Here is a 16,764-nt window from a genome sequence, read left to right as displayed (position 1 = left end):
GGTTTGGAAGCTTTGAGGGGCTGGCAACTGGTGATGGGTGAAACTTGAGAGCCCAATTATGTGACCCTCTCTTCTGGGATAAACTTCTGAAACACTGTTGCCGTTCCCTTGTTTTTCAATGGTCATCATGGGTAGTATCTAAGGACTGAAAGTATGTAAGGGAGCTTTTTACCTGGTCCAAACCAGCACCATTTATTCTTTTATATTTAATTCTCCTCTAGGTTCACCAGACACTTTCTTTAGACCTAACAGAAGTCCTGAACGCAGTCATCTTCAGGAAGAAGAAGCCAATCCTTCTGTTAGGTATTTTGCATCTGCTACAGGGGTTTGACTGGAAGCAGCTTCTAGTACCATGTTACAGGCAACAAGGAAGAACTGGTGACTGTGGGATGGGAAGATGCAGGTGCTGGTGGGAATCTGGAAGGTTTGGTCCATTTGGCTTTGGGAGTACGTAACTGGTGGTAAGAAAGGGCAAAAGGGAACTGTCTGGAGTTCTGCTGTATTTGCACAAATCCTCTTTGGAGGTTGGTAGTGACATCTGGAACTGAGCAAGAACTGGGATAGTGTCTCACAGAGAGGAGACGAACATGGGAACTCATGTTGCCATTCCTGCCTGCAGCTGTCAGCTGGGCAACTCTGGTGGGCCCTTAAGTTCATATTTTCTCTCCTCACTTCTCCCATGCTATTGCACAGGCACCAACACACAGGGCAGGGGAGACGAAAACACTGACACACACTAATAAGCAGGTCCCTCTCTAGTGAGCATCATGCAGTTCCTGAGAGCTGTCCTGCGACAGAACTTCTCCTCCTCTCTGCTGGTTATCGTTGGCCAAAACACAGCTGAAGGTGCGACACAACCACAGCCATCATCACTGCAGGACGCTGCCTTGCACCCCCTTGCCATGTGGCAGGTCTTCGCACTTGTTGTCAGTCTGCAGAACCTTTTGGTGCACGTCCAGTTGCAGGTATATAAAATATGACTTTTGGAACAACGCTAGTGTTGAGATTCAAGTAGGTACACTAACCTGAGGAGAAACCACCCTGTTGCAGAACTTCAGGGGCTGCTTTTATTTTTGTATATCTTCTGCCTGCATTTTCCACTCATTGCAGACATGTGATGAGGAGGAGGGAAAATGCTCTTGCTGCAGCATGGCGCAGTGAGAAAGAAGGTAAATCAAGCTATGTGGTACTCCCTGCTGCTGAACTGGATAGCTGAAATTCTGTGTACTAACAACAGTCTCTGTTTTCCGATCTCCTGCTCTGCAGGGGTGCCACACCCGTAGGGACAGAGGTGGGAAAAGTCCCTTCCCCACACCCCTGGCAATGTGCTTTGGGGGGTAGTACCTCAGTGTACATTTAGCTTGCTCAAATGGTATTGGGCTCCAGGGGACAGTACATCAGTTTACATTTCTCTCTCTTGAGTGATGCTGGGTTCCCATCTTTATTCTTTGGAGGCTGCTGCTTAATTTTTTTTTTAGTCTCAGAATGAGTAGTTGTGCCTTTGTCTGGTTCCTTGACGTGACAGATAATTTGCAGCACGTCGCATCCTGTGAAGGAGATGAAAGTTGTTATTTTCCTGTGCTGTATGCTCTTCAGATCCTGCCACTTTATGAATTTTCCTCTTGCAATAGCTGTTGACTTTTTTTTTTTTCCTTCTTCTTCTTTTCTCCCTCTTGGTATTCCAGAAGGACTTGCTGCTCTCTCAAGCCGTGGTTGCCTGCCTGGAAACCTTAGTGGAATACCTATATGTGAAGAACCAGGATGTTGGTAAAGTCTTCCTGCCCTTTCTTCTCCTGGGTTTCCCTCCTGCAGTGATTCTGAGCTCTTTGATCTCCATCCAGTAGCACCCTGGAGCAGATGCTTAATGAGTTTATGCCCAATGAGGAAAATTATTTGTGTGCCTAAAATTAATCATATGCTTTGTGGGATGAAATCACAGTGCCTGGCTCCCCTGCAAGCATGAGCCCTCACTTTGGCTCTGGACAGCAAGACGCTTTCCAGAAGGAAAAAAGTCATTCGCCACCCCATGATATGGTAAAAGTGAAAGGTTTAGGAATGGAAAGATTATAGGAATAGTCTTTCACTTCCAGGCAAATTGTAGCAAACCTTTAGACCATAAATATAGGGGAGGGAGGATCTGAATGTGGTGTGTCTTCCACACAGGCGATGTTGGTCACAGTTTGTCCCTGAGAGAAAGGAAGGGAGAACAGCGTACTAGGCAGCCCTAGGGAATAGAATTTGGAAATTCTAGATTTCTAGGGGCAGATGCAGACCTTGGTTTCCGGAGTCCACGTCAGACCTAATGTGTACCATGTTAGCAATATAACATAATACGGCAGCGTTGTGCAGCCGAAGGGAAGAATGGAGCCTTCTGCTTATTGTCAGCCTCCTGCCACAAAGTCCAGTTGCTGGCTCGGATCTTAAAACAGACAGAAAGTTCACTGTACCCTGACCTGTTCAATTCAGTCATTTAAAAACTAAGAGAGAAGGGTTTGGAGTGAATGAGCACCAGACAAAAGGGACGCTGGTGGGAGAGAGGAAGTGGTTGAATGAAGATGTAATACTGCAGATGAATGACAGCCAGTAGCTGAAGGGAGACTATTAAAAGGCTGGGTTTAAAAAAAAAAAAAAAAAGATGGCGTGCTATGGGGAGGTTCCGCTGATTTGGGATTATGCTAATGAAATGCTGCTTCAGCAACAGCTGAACCTGTCACTTTGGCTGCCTAAATTCTTGCTGTGGTGCAGAAGTTCACACCGCCGATAACAGGAGTCTCCTTATTCCAAGCAGAATGAGAATCATAGCTACGTTTGACTGAAAGATGCGAGAACACTGCAGAGTGTGGCCTGGACTCTGCCTCTAGGTGTTGCCTCATTTGAGGCTTTCTAAAACCCTCTCTCGGTCCAGAGATTTTTCCAGATGTGTAGAGCAGGCTCAGTGCACAGTGCTGGCACCTTCTCATTTCCACCAGCTCAAAGATAACCCCAAACATTTAACACGATTTTTTAGTGTTGTTTTCCCATAGAAAAGATTCTTGTAGTGGCAATAGGAAGGTTACTTGACCGCCAGTGGAAAAGGGACCTTTCTGAAACTCTGGTGAGTTGCCATGCTGTAACAAGCTGTATCAGCTGACCTGTTGCAATTGTCCATCCCATGCATTAAATACATCCTAACCTGCAATAAATACAAGGTAATAACACTTAACTTTAGCATTCAGTGAGAGACTTCGCACTGTCACAGCCAGTGTCCTTGAGCCTTACCTTTGTTTATCATATATACCTCTTATTAAGAACATTTTCTCTACTGATTGTTTGCATTACTGCCATCAGCCTGTCTGGTCCCCATAGTACGCTCTCTGATGCAGATCCAGGCTTGATTTGTGCAGCTAATGCTATAGGTCTTCATTCCCCAAAGAGTATTCTGCAGCTATATAAAACCTGTGGTCAGGAAACTTGTCCTCGTATTGAAACCAGAGGGTATTATTTTTAAAACCCTGGGCTAAAGATATCCCCTTGCTATTTTATGACATGCACCCCAAGAGAAGGTTTCTCTTCCTGTACCAGCACAAAGATGGACAAAATGTATTTTCTGCTTTGAAAAGCTATTAAGCTTTTGTCCTCATGACTAAAGTCTTGCCCAAAGAGTGACAGACTAAAAAGCAAATAAGAACAGAGCAAAATATCCCCTTGGTGTTTCACAGTGTGGGGTCTAGAAGAGAAAACTTGGGGTCAGTATTGAAGACTGTCCTTATCCGGGTCCAGCCTGTCACTTGGCCAATTTTAAAGCTGTCTGATTGACTTCTCCTTCTCTCCCAGCTCTACATGTTGCTTCGCAGCCCTGGCACCGATTCCTGCTCTTCACACTGCTCAGTGGGGGCCAGAAGTCCTTTCTGCAGCCAGAAGTTCTCAGGCTGATGACTTTGGTGAGCAAGGGAAGGGCGGAGTGTTCTCAATTTTTTTTCCAGTATGTTGGTACAGTGCATGTGGATCGGTTATTGGAACTTACCCCCTACGCACACGCAATCTCAGATACTGCTGTGGCTTTGTCTGTCACTATATTTGTGCCCTATAATAATGATACTTTCAAATGAACTTCCCTTCCACACCCAGCAGAAACTGACTGCTGTTAGTGAGCACATCCTGTTCTTCTGGTGTTTGTAGCATTTATTTATATCATCTTGGACCCCTAGGGATGAGAGGGGAAACCTACAGAGAACATGCAACTGCTGTTTCCAGTCAGGGAGCATGCTGTGGCTCTCTGGAGAGCAGAGCTTTGCTTGGCATCACAGCTTGTCTCCTCGTCTTTGACCTTACAGACCTGACTTTTCAGGCCAGGGAGTTACCGCAATCTACTACCCTGCTGTACCTGGGTACAGCAAGGTACCTGCGAGCAAGAACGGGGATGTGGTCCTACCCTGCAGAAATACTCACGATAAAGCCCTCATGGCAGTAGCTGAGAGGGCGGTTATTAATGTGGACCTTACCCCTCCAAATACATGTTGGTCTGTAAATCTTTGTTATTCTTATTTCACTTTTTAAAGGTTACTTGGTTCATTTAATTTCCTTCCTGACCTAAACCAAAATAAGTCTGGTTATAAATCAGAGCACTGTCAAAACGGATATTTGCACTGGTTCTATTAGAAGTGATATAAAAATCAGGCCTGTGGTTAAGGTGCTGTGGCATCCCATTACATAGAAGAGGTCTTTCCAGGAGATGAGTCACTGTTGGAATCTGTGGGTCTTTCACTGTTTAATGCCTCTATTTTTTCCTTTGTTCAAGTTTCTGAGATATCAGAGCAGCAATATTATTTCTCAAAAAGAAATTAGTCAGATTCTCCAGGAGGCAGCAGAAGCCAACTTAGCAGAGCTGCCTGAGGCCACATCTCGTGCTCTTCACCTCTTCCTTTGTCAGGTAAGAGAGCGGTGACTGCCTTGGAAAATTAAAAGGGAATCCCTGGGGAATTGCTTTAGCCTTTGATGGGGAGCCATAAACTTCCTTTGAGGAGGTTATAGTAAGATGAAGAAGAATCCTGCAGCTGCTAGGTTGGCCTGCTGCCTTGAGGGATGTACAGTGAAATTGGAAAGAGAGTGATGCCAGCAGCTGCCTAAACTGTGTTGTCATATTGTGCGGCCCCTTGATTCCCCCCAGAGCAAAGTTTGAAGGTCTCATTGCTCTGTGTGGAGATGAGGGGGGGTAGGTATGAAGGAACAAGCCAAACAGTTTCCTGTTGGTCTGGAAGTCATTCTTGCTTCTGACTGCTCAGATTCAGAGCAGTCATTGCCAGGTGGAGCCAGTGCAGTTGGGGACCATTCAGACCTTGCTGGATCGCCTCCTAGGAGAGAGGAGCACTTGTGTGAAACATCAGGACATTGTGTATCCTTTGCTGGGCCTTTGATAGGTGATGTGAGGGTGGTAGGCATAACAGAGGTGGAAGGGATACTTAATGCTTTCCTTGTTCTAGCTGAAGGCAACAAGAAGTGGGAAAACCCTGAGTGGTTGCTACACTTGGCTAACTTTGGGATGAAGGATGTCATCATCCCCAAATTTGAGAAGACATTTGGGAAATGAGGAGACATTTGGGATGAAAGATGGGTCTCTGCTGGAATTGCATTCATCTGTATGGCAGAGGTGTCTGATGAAAGGGGAGCAGGCCAGGGAGCCTGTGACTTCAAAGCAGTAACGATCCCTGTATTGACTTCTTTGGAGGATGAACAATCACTTAACCTCTGTCTGTGTGATAACTAGCACCAGTATGCCTGTGAAGTCGTGGAAACCCAAAGATGACTCGAGCACTTTCAAAGTACAGTGAGCATTCGGAAACTGCTGAGTGGAGTTACCAAATTGTGTTCTGCTTGGCCTTAAGACCCCTCTCCTGAGAACTGAATCCTCCTCTTCTCCGTGGATGGGAGGCAGGGCCTGCTCCCAGGTTACTTTTGGAGAAAGAGGGAGCCTGATGCAGTATTTGTTTATTTCTCAAACTGTCTGCTTTTTGCCTTCCTGTTTTCATCACGCCGCATTGCCTCAGACAGGTAGCAGTGATGGAAGTGGCCCCAGCAGCGATTTCCTGTTGGGGTGGGGACTTTCTCCATTGTGGAACATTGTCATCAGCCATGTGCAGGGTATGTGCTGGGTGAGGTGTTTGTTATCTGTGGGGAGTAGCATGTCCTTGTGCTTACCCCCAGTGTGATACTACCGCTCTGTGGTGGGACGCTCAGAGCACAAGTTGTTCAGATGGAGACCATCCAGCCCCATGAAGGTCCTCTCCATGGCCTTCACTTGTCTGTATGGAGGTGAGGGAAGGTGGAAAGAAGGTCATGTTACATGGCTCCTCATTTGGGGGTTTTCCATATATGAAAAAACCTTCAAATCTTGGTTATTAGGAAGGGTTTTGGATATGGTCAAAGAGCAGCAGTGGTGGCTACCTGAATAGGGTAGTCATGAACATGGAAGACAAAATCCTGTGGTCAGAAAGAAGCTTTGACATCAGTTTTGTCAAGAAAGGATTTTCTTCAGGTTCACCCCCACTGGTGTTTCTCACACATGTTGGGGGGTGTTCCATGGCTTGGGGGAGGGGTGGTTTAGTAATGAAAACCTCCTGTCAGCAAAGTGTCAGCTGTAGGAATTCCAGTGCCATGCTGGAGTTTCAGATATGCCTTCTATTTGATTTCCGCTCATGCTGTCAATGACAGATGTCTGGGAGGTGTGGCAGTGTCCCTCTCACACATTGGAGACTGAAATGAGAAGATATGGTGCACGCAGCAGAGGAAAAAGGCAAGAATGGAACAGGAGACCCCATCCTGTCATTTATTCCCAGTGAGTAGTAGAGAAAAGATGAATGGAGGGAGTAATTTGTAGCTCATTTTCAGAAAAGCATTTGTTGAAAATAATTTATAAAGCCCAGTTACTGAAATGGCTCCTCGTTTCCTTTTCTGGGTGGGATGAAGCTTGGTTGATGCTCTTCAGTTATCAAAATACAGACTGGACTGGTGAAGGCAATGTCATGCGTGGGTGGCAGGTGCTATGGAAGAGGTGCTCTGCTTCCCTGCCTTAGCTGGTGGTGTTGCGGGATGGCCCCTTTCCTCTGGGCTGGCAGGGGTGTTGGAGGGGCTCAGCCAGGACCCCTGGGGAAGCAGATGTGTTGCTTGTCCCACTGGGGCAAGGAGACTTCTTTCAGTTCATGGATCATAGAATCATAGAATGGTTTAGGTTGGAAGGGACCTTGAAAATCATCTAGTTCCAACCTCCCTGCCATAGGCAGGGTCACCTCCCACTAGACCAGGTTGCTCAAAGCCACGTCCAGCCTGGCCTACAACACCTCCAGAAATGGAGCTTCCACAACTTCTCTGGGCAACCTGTTCCTCACAGTGAAAAATTTCTTCCTAATATCTAATCTAAATCAACCCTCTTCCAGTTTAAAGCCATTCCCCCTTGTTCTATCAGTACATGCCTTTGTAAAAAGTCCCTCCCCAGCTTTCCTGTAGGCCCCTTTTAGATACTGGAAGGCCACTATAAGGTCTTCCCGGAGCCTTCTCTTCTCCAGGCTGAACAATCCCAACTCTCTCAGCCTGTCCTCATAGGAGAGGTGCTCCAGCCCTCGGATCATCTTTGTGTCCCTCCTCTGGACCTGCTCCAACAGGTCCATGTCTTTTCAATGTTGGGGGCTCCAGAACTGGAGGCAGTACTCCAGGTGGGGTCTCAGCAGAGTAGAAGGGGCAGGATCACCTCCCTTGACCTGCTGGCCACACTTCTGATGCAGCCCAGGATACGGTTGGCTGCCTGGGCTGCGATTGTGCATTGCTGGCACATGTTGAGCTTTTCATCAAACAGCACCCCTAAGTCCTTCTCCTTAGGGCTGCTCTTGATTCATTCTCCACCAAGTCTGTATTTGTACATGGGATTGCCCCAACACATATACAGGACCTTGCACTTGTCCTTGTTGAACTTCGGGCCCACCTCTTCAGCCTGTCCAGGTCCCTCTGGATGGCATCCCTCCTGTCCAGCCTGTCTACCTCACCACACAGCTTGGTATCATCGGCAAACTTGCTGAGGGTGCACTCAATCCTACTGTCCATGTCACCAACAAAGATGTTGAACAACACCAGCCCCAGTACTGACCCCTGAGGAACATTACTCGTAACTGGACATTGAGCCATTGACTACAACTCTTTCAGCGTGACCGTCCAGCTAGTTCCTTATCCACTGAGTGGTCCACCTGTTGAATCCATGTCTCCCCAATTTAGAGACCAGGATATCGTGTGGGACAGTGTCAAATGCTTTGCACAAGGGATGATCCCACAGGCTACAGCTCCACCCCCTCCCATCCCCCGGTTGCCCGTTGCCTTCAAACCCCTTTCTCGTCGGGGCTTTAATTAACGAGGTCCCTTCCCTCGCAGAGCCGTGGGGGAAACCCTCCGGTCGCCGGGGCAGCGCAACGGGAGGAGCCGCGGTGGGCGCAGGGCTCGGCTCCCTCCAGCCCCGACCGCGGCTCCCCGACCCGCGGGATGTCCCCGGCGGGGCCGGTGCCGGTGCCGGGGCGGGGCGGGAGCTCAGGAAGTGACACGGCGGGGCGGGGCTGGGAAGCGGCGGCGGCGGCAGCATGGCAGCGCGGCGGGCGTGAGTGCCGATCCACGGCTACGGTACCCGGCCCGCAGGTAAGGGGGGGCGGCCGCGGCGCGCCGCCCGGCGGGGCAGCCTGCGGGGAGAGGGACGGGGGAACCGGGCACCCTCCCCAGGGGTGTCTCAGTGGGGGCTGTCCGGCCGTGGCGGGGCAGGAGGGAAGGGTGGAGGCGGGGGCAGCCCCGGGGGCTGCTCCGGGGGAACGGGCGGGTGGTCGCTGCGGCCCTGCCCCCCCTCTACCGCTGGCTGCTGCCGGAGGGAGGGAACACGGTGCAGCCCGCGGGGCCGCCGAGCGGGGCGGGCAGCGCGGCCCAGGGGGTGCCTCGCTGGCCCGCCGGTTAAAGGGCTTTGCCCTTGGCCGGAGGGCTCTGCCATCACCGCCTGCTCCCCGCTCCTCCTCGCTCGTGTTGGAGCCGGTGCGAGGAGCAAGACCGGCGGCAGCAGCGGGGAGGCGGCCGTACCGCCCCGTGGGTTTGCATCCCCTCGTGTGCTGCCTGCTGCGTCCGCTTGAGTCGACGGGGCTCCGGGTGGGTTTCCCACAGCGCGGCCGGGGTAGTGTCGGCTAATCGGATTTCCACGCCTCCGTCCCTCTGCGATTAGTGCCGTTCCTTTCAGCGGTGCTTGAAAGAGAATCCCCATCTCGCTGCGCCCCCACCCGCCCGAGCCCCTCGGGGTGCTGCTGACCCCCTCCCGCGGGATGGGAGGCACGGAGGTGGGCTGGGAGGGATCCGTCCCTGGTGGAAATCACAGCAGCTCGCTGGCGTCGGTCGGAGCTGCCTAACCCCCTCCCTACGATACCTGAGATCTGGTTTTGGTGGTTACGGGACTTGTGAGCTGAGCAGATGTAAACCAGCTGTTGTTGTTTCACTGAAGCACCTGATCCTGCAAGCCCTGTATAGAAATGCCCTATCAGAAGTCGTTTGAGCAGCCTGTGTTTCACTTCTGAAGCTTTTGGTTTGGCTGTGACAGGAGATTAATCCTCATCCAGTTGACGGAGGAGCGGTTCAGGGATGGATTCGTGGGGCGGGGAGTTTTCATTCCTTGTTTTGCCACAGTGTGCTCCTGGGATGAGCTGGCTTATGATGCTTTTCCCCCTACATTTCAGTGCCCTGCAGAGGGGAGAGGGAGTTCCTGCGAAAATCCCTCCCAGGAGCCGAAGCATGGCAGCGTGGCTCTGCCCTGTGTGTTCATTAAGTGAATAAATCCCAAGGATGTTCAGTTCAGATGGGGCTCCTACAGGAGAATTTATAAAGTCATTAAAAACATTTTAATGGAAAGTACTAACCATCTATAACACAGCATCTGTTGTCGTGTCTTTGGAAAAACACATCTAAATTAAGAGGATGGGAGACAGCGAGACAGACTGGTGGGCTTTCTGCTGAAGCAACCAGCTGGCTGGGGCTGCGAGGGAATATTGGTGGAAACTCCTTCCCATCTGTAGTATCCGGCCAGGCCCTGGCTCCCCAAACTGGTCTAGGAGCACTGAGCAGAGCCGGCTTTGACAGACATCAGTTGAGGGAGGGAAGAGAGGAGCAGCTCTGTGGTGTTTCTGTCTCATCTTGTCCCTCAGTGGATGTGAAGACACGAGAGAGGGTTCACGGGAAAAGCATGGAGGAACATCTGCAAGAAGCTTTGGCATCCCTGTGCTTACACAGCCCAGCCTGGAGAGGAGGGAACATCCTCCACTATAAAAGCGGAGTGAAATGGATAGGACAGCAAAGGGAAATAAGCTCGAGCTGGTCCCACACGGCACCAGCAGCCTCACTTTCCCTATGGGTGAGGGTAACAACTGGCTCCTGGTTCATTTTTACTGAGGTGTTTCAGCCCTGTGGATGATGGTGGTCGGTAGCTTCGATGTGAGAATGAGCGTCAGCAGGGAAGGGGTCAGACAAAATGGTGATGGGCTTCTGGTATGGTGTGGTTCTCCGGTCCTCTTCTGACCTTGTCCCATGGCACAATCTCTAGGGCTGCTGCAGGAGAATTTGTAAAGTCATTAAAAACATTTTAATTGAAAACACTAACCATCTATACTGCAGCATCTGCTGTCGTGTCTCTGGAAAAGCCAGTCTCTGTTCCAAGAGCCAGGGGCAGCCAGGCAGGCTGGTGGGCTTTCTGCTGCAGCAGCCAGCTGGCCGGCAACCACTGCGGCCGAGAGCTATGCGTCGCTCTGCTGCTACCTGAGTGGGATTTTTTGCAGCTCAACGTCGTCCCCCTTGGAGTGGCCGCAGGGCATCCTCTGACCACCTGGCTCCTGGGTGGGGGATGTGGGAGCCCCTGCCCTGACAAGGCGTGCTGGGACTGCTGTGGCAGAGCTGTTGTGGGCAGCATTTCTGCTGTTTGCCTTTCAGCCCCGTCCGGAGACCACAGACTGCCTCCAAGCTCTCTCTTCGATTCTCCTTGAGCAGCACGGCAAATAGCCAGCCTGGTCTATACGGCTGCATGTCCGACCCAAGGGGCAAACAGGAGCCCGGGTCTCAGGGCAGCCATAGTTTGTGCTTTTGAGTTGCTACTCTTCTCCCTCTGCGAGACCCAGGGAGGGAGTGAGCAGCTGTGGGGGGTTCTGCAGAGGGGGGATCCTCGCCCCCTTGCTGAGCCAGGCCTCGGGCCCTCAGTTCCTGGTTTTTGGCAAGGTGAAGCAGCCTCTTGGAAGCCAACCAAGCTGGTGGGTCCAGCAGAGCATCTGCTTGCCCAGGCTAGAGAATTTCTCCTTACGGCCTCGGCTTGTCGGCATGCTTTGCGGCCTTCAGGGTGGCTGGAATAGGCCTGAAGCCTCGCACCAGAGTGGGCAGAGGGGACAGACCCCAGGCCCAGCATGGGAGGCTTATGCTGCTGTCCCAGCTCCGCGTTGCATCCGAAACGCGGGGGGCATGATGCTGAGCCCACACCGGGGGCAGCCGTGTCCTCCCCTGTAACGCCAGTTGTAGTTACTCTGATCCGTTCCCTTCCAGGAGTGCTGCCTTTTGCAAAGCACAAGAGCAGAATAACATGGAGGGTTTCTCATGCTGGCCTGACGCCATTCCCCTGCCAGCGCTGGGGCTGCGAGGGCCTTGGCTCAGCCTCGGCAAGAGGCACGTGGTGGGAGCCGCTGCTTCTCCTCACAGGGCTGGGGGAGCTGCCGGTGCTGCCTGCTTTGCCTCATTCGTGGGCCTGACATTGAACAAATTGTATTTGTTTAAAAAAAAAAAAAGAAAAACAACAAGGGAAAAAAAACCCTAGGTTTGTTGTGAAGAAGGGATGATTTGTTTGTGTTCCAGTTGTTAGGGCATCGCAGAGAGGGGCTCGGGCTGGGGAGGGGAGTAGGGCGGCAGGGTGAGGGCAGCTCTGGTGGCCTTACACATCTGCCTTTCCCTCGGGAGCAGGAGGCGGCTCAGGGGATGCCTCTGAAGGAGCTGCTGATGCTTGCATAATTGCTGGTGGCCGCTGCTCAGCTCCACTGAAACCTCGTCCCTGCGGACAGGCGGCCTCGAGTTCTGCCATCTGGAGGCCGAGGTACTGCTCTCTTTTTTGAGGTCTAGGCTGTCCCAGGGACCAGGGTCCTCGTTCTCAAGGACCTTCTCCTCTAGCCTCTCTTCTGTGCGTTGGCTCTGTCTGAGGGACCCTTGTGGCCAGGACCAGCTCTGCCCGACCATCTCGGAGAGGCATTCCTGCAGAGACGCACTTGGGGGAATTACCACCAGGTCACCCAAATGCTGCTTTTCAGTGTGGGGCCTGCAGCTGGCACCCCACTTGTAGTGAGGGAAAGGGTCCAGGCACCAGCACCCCAAGAGCTGGAGCGAGGAGGCTGAGCTGGTCAAGCCTGGTGCTTGAAGGAGAGGTGGACTTCAGCCTCTCAGTGATTCTCCTCCTCCTCCTCCCTTTGGCCCTGCTGCTTCGCTCACTGGTCTGCTCTAACTCACAAACCCAGCAAAAAGCAAGCTGTTATTTTTGGTAGAAGGGGTAGGACTTAATTTTCCTGCTGGATTGGTGCTCAGTCAGATCCCTGGGGGTCCAGCAGGTGCTCAGCTGGCAGCGGAGGCAGGTAGAGAGGAGGGGGAGAGGAGGGCCCTGTTCTTGCCACTGTCTCCCTCAAACCTCGTGCGGGGCTAAGGGAGAGGTGGGCAAGGACCCTGGTCCCGAGAGGCTCATGTGACTTCTGCCTTTGGTCAGTCTCCTTGCTGGTCATTGGTTTTGTTGGTCTATTTTGTTCCAGGCTGTGGTGGCTGACATGGATTTTCTCTTCCTCTGCCCGTTCCTGCTGGCACTGCTGCTGTCCCGGGATGGCTTTGCAGACATGGAAAAACAGAGGGTGGACTCTGGGCTGGAAATCTGTATCCTTCTCAGCAGCCTGCCTCTCATGTCCTATGTATGTGCTCGTGCCTGCTGGGGCTGGAGGGAGCTCACGCAGGGAAAAGGTCAGAGACCACAGAAGGTGGCACAAGGGAGTGGAAGAGAGAGGACCCAGAACTGCTGGGCCATTGTCTCTTTGCTCTTCTGTAGAAGGGCTTTAGATGAGCTCCTGGGTGTGCTAAGTGCCCAGCTTGGTGCAAGAGCGGAGGTGGGTTTTCTGGCGGTGCCTGGCGTTCTCCCAGGTACGCTGCTTTTCCTTTCTGCTCCACCACACTGGGCACTAAGCACGTCTCCTGGTCCACTTTCGGGAGCAGTGTGGTCAGCCAGGCTGCAGAGCACCTCTGCAGGTCTCAGTGCTTCAGGGTCACTGGCTGGGATGATGGGAGAGGACTGCTGGGCTTGCGGCACTCAGTATCTGTGCCACGGGCGTTTATCTCCATGAGGAGGTGGGCTAATGCAAACCCTTCCTTGCACATGGCAGCATCCCCTGGTGAACAGGCAAATTATGAAAAGATATTTAATACGTGTGCTTGTGGAGACACATATGGGGAAGGTAGGAGTTCACGCTCATCCTCCAGCCTGTCAGCCAGAGCAGGGGCTGGCAAGTAGAAAGCTCCCCACGACCCCCCAGCATTGTTAAGCGCCCTGCTGGCGTGTCTGGGCAAAGGGGCTCACTGGAAACCTGCATCTCATCCTGGCTCAGGCACGGCCCCCCCTGGCCCTCAGGCACCCTGTGGAGATCTGGGGGGGCTGGGATGGTGCTGGGTGCCTGGCGGAGGGGGAGAATGGGACCGTGGTGGGAACCTCTCAGTGGCACCCTTGACGGTGGTGCAGATAAGAAGCTGTTTGAGGTGAAGCGCAAGGACCAGATGAATGCGCTGAAGAACCTGATCGAGCTCAATGACGTCAACCAGCAGTACAAAATCATTGACATCATGCTCAAGGGACTCTTCAAAGTGAGTCACAGCATGGGCCACCTTCTGGGCTTGGTGTGCTCTGGGGCCATGGAGGGTGGGCAGGCGAAGCAGGGAGGGCCAGAGGGGCTCCACAGGATCAAAGAGAAGAGCTGGGCGAGCAGGTGGGATTTAAGACCTGAAGGGAGGATGCTGTGGGGCTTCAAAGCGGGGTGGCTAGGGCAGTACCCCTGGGGTACAGGGAATGTCTGGCAGGACGGGGCAGTAACTGAGGGCTCTGGCAGGTGCTGGAGGACTCCCGGGCTGTGCTCATCGCTGCCGACGTGCCTCCTGATGGGCCTTTCCCTCACGATGAGAAGATAAAGGATGGTAGGTCTGCTCCAATCCTTACCCCCTTTCCCTTTTCCAGTGCTCTGGTGCACCGCTGACGTTCCTCCTGGGACCGGCACCGGGGTAGGTCCGAAACCCCCATATACCCAGGCCAGACCTGGGCTGGTCCCTGTCTGTCAGGGACCTTATTGCTGCCTCTCTGACCAATTTGTACTGGGGAGCCTACCCATTTGCCCCCAGCCTCCCAGCAGGGACATAGGCACCAGTGGGATGGGATGTGCACCAGTGGGATGGGACATGTACCAGTGTGCCGACGGGGCAGGTGACTGTCCCCACAGCGTACTCCCATGTGGTGGAGAACACTGCCTTCTTCGGGGACGTTGTCCTGCGCTTCCCCAAGATCGTGCACCACTACTTCGACCGCAACTCCAACTGGAACAGCCTCATCCGCTGGGGCATCGGCTTCTGCAACCTGACAGGCGTGTTCGAGCAGGGACCCCACTCCCAGGTCCTGGGGCTGGTACGGTTCCCAGTCCCCCGCCGCCGCGTCCCCTCTCCACTGCCGGGGCTGGGGAGTGAGGTTTTGGGGGTAAAAGGAGGGCAGGGGGAGTGTACCCCATGTCTGAGGGTTGTTCTTGGGCTGAGGGATGGGGGAAGAGTGTGGAGGGGGCGAGTGGGGAGGAGGGGACCCTGGTCACAGGGTGGGAGGCGCTGCTCCCCGACGTGGTCTCCACTTTGCTCCACAGATGGCTCAGGAGCTGGGAATCAGCGAGAAATCACCTGATTACCGCAATCCCTTTAAAACGGACCACTCTGAGGTAAGATGGCGATGCTGCCACCTCGCCCCATGGGCTTTCCCATCCCAGTTGCAGCTCCAGACAGCTGGCTGGGGAAGGGAATGGGTGGCTTGGTGGGGAACGGCCAAAAACCCCCAGCACGGAGGAAGCTGGACTGAAAAGTATGCATTGAATTCCCCAGCTGGGCTGCGGTTGGTTTTGGGTGCCATCTCCCCCCTCCTGTGGCCACCTGCCCCATGGGAATGTTGGGACCCCATTCATGTTCCACATCCAACATTGAACTCCCTGGGGGGTTTACATGGTGGCTCCAGTGGATTTGGGGGGGAGGTTGTGCCTCTGGGAGGCTGAGGGGGCTCCCCCAGGCTGACCTCCCCACTGTCACCCTGCAGTTTTTTCCCAGTGCCGACACCTTCCAGAAGGCGCTGCGGGAAGAGGAGAAGCGAAGGAAGAAGGAGGAGAAGCGGAAGGAGATCCGCAAGGGTCCGCGCATCTCCCGCTCGCAGTCAGAGTTGTAGCGTGCGGGGGCTTGCACCTCACGGCGGGGGTGATGCTGCCGGGATGCGGAGCGGCTCACTCCCTCTTGGCAGCCTGGGGCCGGTGCCCAGCTGTCCCCTTTCCATTTGTGCCATGGGTTTTGTTTTGTTGCCTTTCCCTTTCATTCGGCGGGGGCTGGGTGGCGGTGCCAGGGAGTTGCCCCAACGGGGCTGTGGGGAGCTGAAGTGGGGCACCCCATCCCCAGAGCCAAAGCACAGACGGGAAGGCAGCGGGGCTGCCTCCTTGGCTGGTCGGGGCGCTGCCACCCGTGGTGGGGTAGGGTGAGGGGGACACGCTGCGGCTGAGCCCCGTGGGAGCCCTCCCCTCCGCAGCACAGGGTGCCCCACGCTGAACGTGCCTCCTCCGTCGTGGGTGGGCTGGGGAGCTCATCACACCAAACAGCCTCATGAGCAATGCTGCTTCTCTCAGTTTTGGAGTTGGTTTTTTGTTGTTGTTGTTGTTTTTTTTATAAGTCAGTGATCCCATTGGCACCCCTCACCCAGTTACACCTTGTCTCTGCCCAGCTGCTACCTCTGCCACATCAGCCCTCCCCTCTTGCCAGCGGCTGTTTTACCAAGCAACATGTGTTTCATCAGACAGCCATAGTCGAAAATGCCGACGGCGCCTGTTCCCGGCCCAACAGCATCCTGTTCTCCTGGGCGCCTGCTGCAGGGTGGGAGGGAGTTCAGATCTTGACCTTCTTTGCAGCTGATGGGTGCCTGTAATGCAAGCACTGCTGATGCTGGAGGTGCGAGGGAACCTGCCCTGAACCCCTGTGAGCCTGTCCTGCACCCTACACTGTCCTGCACCCGTCCCTCTGGCGTGGGGCTGATCTTCTCTAATTTAGTCCCCCAAACCCTCTTCACAGGGGGCCACCCAGCTACAGGCTGCGACCCTCTGTGGGGCGTCTGGGCTGCGGTGGGAGCGGAGGTGAGGAGGTGGTCCCCAAACCTGGCACAGCAGCCGTTTCTCATGGTTGCTGATGAACTCATGCCACAGGAGCCACTTGCAGAGGGGCTGTCCCCGAGAAGCAGGTGCTCTGTGCCGGGCTGGGAGCACCGCAGCCTTCGGGAAAGGGGAAATGTCCTGAATTTTTAACTGCAGACCCAGGTCTGTCCGGCGGGAGGGTGGCAATGGGTGCGTGTTTTGATTTTCTTGAATAAAATTGACGTTATTTTATTTTATTTTATTTTTTAAGTAAAAGAATCCTGGCTCTTGCTGCTGTTCCTGGCGGGAGCGGGCGTCGGGT

General features: G+C 53.5%; 1 protein-coding gene across 2 annotated transcripts in view; it reads left to right on the top strand.

Annotated features, from left to right (window-relative positions):
* LOC309681866 (coiled-coil domain-containing protein 134-like) overlaps positions 1-16,715 on the top strand; it is a gene marked incomplete at its 5' end in the record, with an annotated part of 52,760 nt that extends 36,045 nt beyond the window's left edge. The window contains 11 exons of one of the 2 annotated variants that reach the window (XM_082495834.1): positions 222-303; positions 760-965; positions 1,686-1,767; positions 3,814-3,920; positions 4,778-4,909; positions 12,804-12,921; positions 13,775-13,896; positions 14,139-14,223; positions 14,523-14,704; positions 14,931-15,002; positions 15,371-16,715. In XM_082495834.1, coding sequence (XP_082351960.1) covers positions 222-303; positions 760-965; positions 1,686-1,767; positions 3,814-3,920; positions 4,778-4,909; positions 12,804-12,921; positions 13,775-13,896; positions 14,139-14,223; positions 14,523-14,704; positions 14,931-15,002; positions 15,371-15,496 — 1,314 coding nt within the window. In that variant the 3' untranslated portion in view covers positions 15,497-16,715. Of the gene's footprint in view, positions 1-221; positions 304-759; positions 966-1,685; positions 1,768-3,813; positions 3,921-4,777; positions 4,910-8,586; positions 8,650-12,803; positions 12,922-13,774; positions 13,897-14,138; positions 14,224-14,522; positions 14,705-14,930; positions 15,003-15,370 lie in introns of those variants that run through there. The other variant, XM_082495835.1, reaches the window with a different exon arrangement.
* Between the last annotated feature and the right edge of the window lie 49 nt (positions 16,716-16,764).

Source organism: Vanellus vanellus (assembly GCF_965231255.1).
Source record: "Vanellus vanellus genome assembly, chromosome: 1".
NCBI classification, from domain to species: domain Eukaryota; kingdom Metazoa; phylum Chordata; class Aves; order Charadriiformes; family Charadriidae; genus Vanellus; species Vanellus vanellus.
The sequence above is the reverse complement of the archived record's forward strand: the minus strand, read 5'-3'. Positions and strand labels throughout refer to the sequence as shown.